General features: G+C 42.7%; 1 protein-coding gene across 1 annotated transcript; it reads left to right on the top strand.

Moving 5' to 3' along the window:
• The first annotated feature begins 1,198 nt into the window (after positions 1–1,198).
• Positions 1,199–2,402, top strand: NRARP (NOTCH regulated ankyrin repeat protein). Its single transcript, XM_075322944.1, has one exon. It carries the CDS (start codon positions 1,860–1,862, stop codon positions 2,202–2,204), a length of 345 nt encoding a protein of 114 aa, XP_075179059.1. The 5' UTR covers positions 1,199–1,859; the 3' UTR covers positions 2,205–2,402.
• Positions 2,403–6,357: the final 3,955 nt, after the last annotated feature.

Here is a 6,357-nt window from a genome sequence, read left to right as displayed (position 1 = left end):
GCAAAAAATAAGGGGGTAAAAAAAAGTTGCAAAAAAAAATCTGTGTGTGTGTGTGAAAGGGGCATGAAGAAAATGCAGCACAAACACGCAGCATGCGTTGTTTTTTTTTTAAAGCTAAAGCCAGAAGGGGGTCCAAAAAGAGGGGAAAGGCTGATACTTCTGTGTTTTAGCTCCAACTCTGCGTGATTCGGGCCCATACCTGTCCCCACTGGGAGACCTGATATTTTGTATTTACCGTAACCTGGGCTATTTTTCCTGCCTCGTGCAATAATGTTGTAATTTTGCATAAAGAATGAAATAAATTGTTTGTATCTCTTTAAGAGCCCCCCCCCCTCCCTCTTCTTCTCGGTCTATTGTGCATTTCTGCCACCAAGAAAAAATATCCAGAACTGAACTGTTACAAATCGGAAGCAAAGATTCAATCTGGATAATTCCATGGGATACAGATTGTGAAGAACCACAAGTCCCTGCAGATCCATCCCCCCCCCCCCGAAGACCGTGCAGGGGGCTCAGGTTAGGTGACAGCCCAGTGTCTGGGGTGAGGGGGGCGGCAGCTCCAGGGGGCGCCCCCTCTCCTCAGTGCGTGAGAACTTTTGTCACTCTCCCTAAACTCAAACTTTTTAGACCCCGCCCAGATTCTCAACGTTCCACTCTTGTGGGTTGGCTCAGGGAGGGGTGGGGGTGGCCCCACGTGGGCTCTCGACCAATAGGAAGCCAGGACGGCGGAGTATTGTGATGCAAATCAGAGTCTACCTAAAAGGGGCCGCACTGCCCGGAGCTGAGCCGAGTCAGACCTGCACTTTCCTGCAGCAGCTCTCCATGCCCTGCCAGGAGGAAGCCGTGCGGAGCCCCGGAGAAGTCCCTGCAGGAGCCCCTACCGTGCAAGCCCCGGAATACTAATCGTGCTGCATGAGCAGCAACAAAAGCCTTATCCAGGTCCTTGGTAATTGCAGTGCGAGGCTGGGATCAGTGGCAGAACAAAAAAGGGGTGGACAAGCCTTTACTGGTGGAGTGGTATTCATTGCATCCTTGTCCTGAAACTGGGATTTCTACAAGTGCTCCCTTCCAGGCCTCTTGCGTCCAGCTGTGCACACTGTGCAAGGAGTGAGAGGGGAGGTCTTGGATCTACTGCAACCCTTCAAGAGACTGGCCACCAGCTTGTGGATCTTGGCAACTGGATTAGCACTTCCTAGGCTATCCTTTTCTGCAAAAGCCACCACCTGACGTGCAAAAGTCTTTTCCCTTGGTTCATCTTCAGGTGTAGGCAACTGGAGCCTCCATTCTCTAAAGAGTCCTTTTCAGCTGGAGCCCCACCATTTTCTGAAGAGTCCTTTCCAGCTGGAGCCCCACCATTCTCTGAAGAGTCCTTTCCAGCTGGAGCCCCACCATTCTCTGAAGAGTCCTTTCCAGCTGGAGCCCCACCATTCTCTGAAGAGTCCTTTCCAGCTGGAGCCCCACCATTCTCTGAAGAGTCCTTTCCAGCTGGAGCCCCACCATTCTCTGAAGAGTCCTTTCCATCTGGAGCCCCACCATTTTCTGAAGAATCCTTTCCAGCTGGAGCCCCACCATTCTCTGAAGAATCCTTTCCACCTGGAGACCCACCATTCTCTGAAAAGTCCTTTCCAACAGGACCCCCATCATTCTCTGAAGAATCGTCTCCAGCTGAAGTCACATCATTCTCTGAAGAGTCCTTTCCACTTGGACCCCCATCATTCTCTGAAGAGTCCATTCTAGCTGGAGCCCCACCATTCTCTGAAAAGTCCTTTCCAGCTGGAGCCCCACCATTCTCTGAAAAGTCCTTTCCAGCTGGAGCCCCACCATTCTCTGAAGAGTCTTTCCCACCTGGAGACCTCCCAGCCATGAGCCAGACAGAAGTGTCCACCTGCTCCGTTCCTCACACCCAGCGGGTATTCCAGGAAGCCGTAAGGAAAGGGAACACTAAGGAACTTCAGTCCCTTCTCCAGAACATGACCAACTGTGAGTTTAACGTCAATTCCTTCGGTCCAGAAGGTCAGACCGCCTTGCACCAGTCTGTTATCGACGGCAACCTGGAGTTGGTGAAACTTTTGGTCAAGTTTGGCGCAGACATCAGACTGGCAAACCGAGATGGCTGGAGCGCCCTGCACATAGCGGCCTACGGCGGCCACCAAGACATTGTCCTCTATCTCATCACCAAGGCCAAGTACTCCTCCAGTAGCCGGTGACTGCCCACAGAACACTTATAGACCTTTCTACCACTTCCTATTTTTTGGGGGTCTTAATCGATTTTTTTTTTTTCTTGTTTTTGTTTTTTTTATGTCTTAATTTTTTTCCAGTAAAGAGGCTGCTCTGTGTATGACTTTAGGGCGAAACTCAAGATTTGCAAAAGAGTTGTGGGGGTGATTGGAGGGGGGGGGGGGGAGAGTGGGGTGATCGCCCTCCCAAAATGTCTGATCATTGGATCCCCTATTCCTTTTTGGTTACTAAGTCATCGAGACTTTTGGTTTCTCACGATGGTCTTTCTATGATGTTTTTGCCACGTCAATGAGGAATTTGTTTGTTTTTATTTTTTTTTTTTTTAGGTACAAAAGCAAAAGATTGTGGTTTGGTTTTTTTTTTGTTTTCTATGAATATAACAAGTCCTGCCTCTTCATTTGTATTTGTATGTTTTTATTTTCTAATTGACATGAAAAGCTGCTGTTGGTCTCCAGGTTTTAGGAAGTTTGGGGCCCACAAAGACATATTCATTACTATTATTTTGTCCTTTTTTTTTTAATCCTTTTTGGTCATCTACCTCGACTCTTAGCACAGTATTCAAAAACAGCACCAGATACTGTACGCTGCACTTGTAGGTTATCTGTTCTGTGTTCTTTCATTCCCATGTCATACATCTAGATTTCCTTTCCCATTTTCCTCTTATATTTAACATTTCAGTGGTAATGTCCCCATCCTAAATATTACTCCCAATGTGGACGAAACCTTTGGTCGTTTCCAACTGACAATTTCCTCCTTTTTGAATTTGAAACATTTTCAAAAATATTTACTTCTTTGTTTCCTTTTTTTTTTATTTTATTTTTTTTTTTATTATTATTATTTTTTATTTTTTTACTTTCTAATAAAGGTAAAGGAAAACTTTCCACCGTAGAGTTTTGGACAGAAAAGACTTGAATAATGAAATGTCAATTTTACAATCTGGTGTATTCTACACGGGGCCGCATGTACAGTCCTATATGCGAGAGCGTGTAAAATTGCCATATTCTGTTTTGCACAGGCGCAAGGGCTCCCCCTGCTGTATGGAAAAGTGAGTTGCGGGATTGTGAATTTGACCTGTTGACTACTGACTTTAAATGTTTAGAACCACATTGAGGATTTTTATTTTTTATTTTTTTATTTTTTTTTTTGCTTTGTAAAGTCGACATTTTGTTTGCTTGGAATCGGACTGATGCTGCTTTAAAAAAAAAAAATAAAAAATTGCGTTGCAGATGGATCTGATTATAGGTTGCAGATGAGACGAGTCACATGTTGCGTGTCGTATGGTTTGTCTGCGCTGAAGGTTTTCGTGGGATGCCCATTCACCTTAAAGCCATTTTGCATTGTTGTGATTGATGACAAGGCCACTATATATAGATATATATATAGAGAGAGAGATCTATAGCTTATATGTGCAAAAAATACTTGCAGGAGTTGGACCCGCAACTTTTTGGCTTTTTGCAAAAACTAATTTTGAGGCCCCCGTTGTGTTCTATTTAAATGGGACTTCAAACGTTTTTGCCAGAGGTTTGTATCAAGCAGCCAAGAAGTAGCGGTGTTTTGCACAGAGGATGATTTTTTTTTTAATTTTTTTTTTTATTTTTTTTGCAATGGTCCCAATGGTGCACTTAACACACCCATCTACCCGACCACCTGCAGTAGACCCCCATGGATAGAGACAAGAATCACGTCATCCTTGCATTGGATCAAGGTTAAGCGTTTTGTAGAGTAAGATAAAAAAAAAAAAGAGAAAAGAAAAAGTCGAGTGTAAACTTTTTTTTTTTTTTTTTTGTAATAAAAAAAAAAAAAAAGTCCCGTTATGCTGAATTTTCAGCATTTTCTTCCCTTTAATCAGTCGTTAGGCTGGTGTATTACTTGGCACCGATACTGCTTCTGTGCGATAGACTCAATTGGGGGGTAAGGTTGGGGTGGGCTAGGGAAAAGGGGAGGAGGGGGGGGGGGCAGCTGGAGATAAAAAAGACAGAAAAAAACAAACAAATTTAAAGGGTCTATGGGAGAAAGGGATAGTTTGTATTAAAAAAAATGGAAAAAAAATATAGAGCTTGTTGCACATATTCAAGTGGATCTGCCACCAGTAATGTCATAATATTTATGATGTAATTACTCCTGTGTTCATCCCAAGGAATTTTTTATTTTTTTTATTTTTTATAAAAGTCCCTGTTCTTAAAGGGATACAAATTTTATTATATCTGACTGTGAAACTTGGATATGGTTTGCAATTGTTATTATTATTTTTTTTTTTTTTTTGTGGCTGGTATTAAGATATGCGTGGTTGCCATATGTTCTCAAATTTAGCTCCTATCCCAACCACACCTCCCCCCAATCCCCACTCCCTTTCTGTTTGTTGTATTGACCCTGCATGCCACCACTGGACTCGCTTTGGGGTAAGGAGCAGGTGCACAGGCTGACTTCTGAATGGTCTGTCCTATTTCACTTTGTCTCTTCTTTTTGCATTGTGCTTACCCTTCCCACCCAACCCCCCCCCCCCCCTTCCCATCCTCACACCCACCCATTTTTTTATTTTATTTTTATTTTTTATTTAATTTTTTTTTTTTTTTTATTCTTGGGATGAACAGGACGGCGTGTGGCTGTAATCTGCTCCAGAAAGGAGTTGTTCTGTGATCAATTGTGTTCTAGATACGGAAACATTTTTTTTAATTATGTTAATTAAAGTTATAGGCTTATATTGAAGCTGTGTTTTTGAGATCGCCATGTTGTAACTGGATGTAAAAAAAAAAAGAAAAAAATCAAAACAAAAACTAAAAAAAAAAAAAACACACAAAAAAAGTCTGTAAAATACAGCATATTTGCAGTGTATTATATAATCTGTAGCCCCTGAAAGATTTGTTTTATAAAAAAAGAAAAATTTGAAAAAAAATATTTGTCTTGTCTATTATTTATCTTTATATTACACTCTCCGGGATTGGCTCAGATATGTTATAAGAATTACTGATAAGTAAGGCACTGTGCTCCTCATGCCTCCATGTGGGGTCTAATTCCTGGTAAGCACAAGGGCTGTATATGAATCTACGGTAATAACAATTACAACTCTTGGGCAGCACGGTGGCACAGTGGTTAGCACTGCAGCCTTGTGGTGGCTCAGTGGTTAGCACTGCAGTCTTGTGGTGGCTCAGTGGTTAGCACTGCAGACTTGTGGTGGCTCAGTGGTGAGCACTGCAGTCTTGTAGTGGCTCAGTGGTGAGCACTGCAGTCTTGTGGTGGCTCAGTGGTGAGCACTGCAGCCTTGCAGCGCTGGGGTCCTGGGTTCAAATCCCACCAAGGACACCATCTGCAAGGAGTTTGTATGTTCTCCCCGTGTTTGCGTCTGTTTCCTCCAGGTTCTCAAGTTTCCTCCCACATTCCAAAGACATACAGATAGGGACTCTAGAATGTGAGCCCCAATGGGCACAGTGTTGCCAATGTATGTAAAGCGCTGTGGAATTAATAGCGCTATATAAATGAATACAATTATTATTAATTATTATTATTAAGCCCTCACTCTGTTTCTATTGGATTTTGGCTTGTTTTTACGGTACTATGACTTTAAATTTTTAAAGGGACTGCGTCAGGTTTTTATCTGAGGTCAGCATTGAATAGAGCGGGAGACACTGAGTTCAGGGATATATAATTTTATATGATTTGATCCAGTGTTTTCATGTAAAAAGCCAACATTGCTGCCAGGACTCTTATAGGAAGCTTGTGAGTCCTGCTCTTCCAGAGTGATAGAGGAGAAACTGCCAATCACTGCTTGTGGGCGGAGCAAACGGAACTCTCAGGCTTTCTTTATGAATCCAGCTTTTTATAAGGAAAGGCTGAATCAAACCATAGATAACTATATATCCCCGAGCTCAGCATCTCTTCCTTTATCTTATTCTTCGGTCGGATGGAGGTCTGATCAAATCCCTTTAAAATAATATATCCTTGTTTGTGGCATGTGTTGGGGAAAGATAAATCTTTATTCATTAGACATTAAACTTGTTAATATCGCCTCCAGTCAGTGACCATGGATTGTAGTCAGAGCTCCAAAAGTGGCCATCTGACATCGGATTGACCGGACTGGATACAATCGGAGAAGGATGAGTTCTCTACGGATTTATATCCTCCACA

Source organism: Anomaloglossus baeobatrachus, chromosome 9 (genome assembly GCF_048569485.1).
Source record: "Anomaloglossus baeobatrachus isolate aAnoBae1 chromosome 9, aAnoBae1.hap1, whole genome shotgun sequence".
NCBI lineage: Eukaryota > Metazoa > Chordata > Amphibia > Anura > Aromobatidae > Anomaloglossus > Anomaloglossus baeobatrachus.
This window is presented reverse-complemented; position numbering and strand designations above follow the sequence as displayed.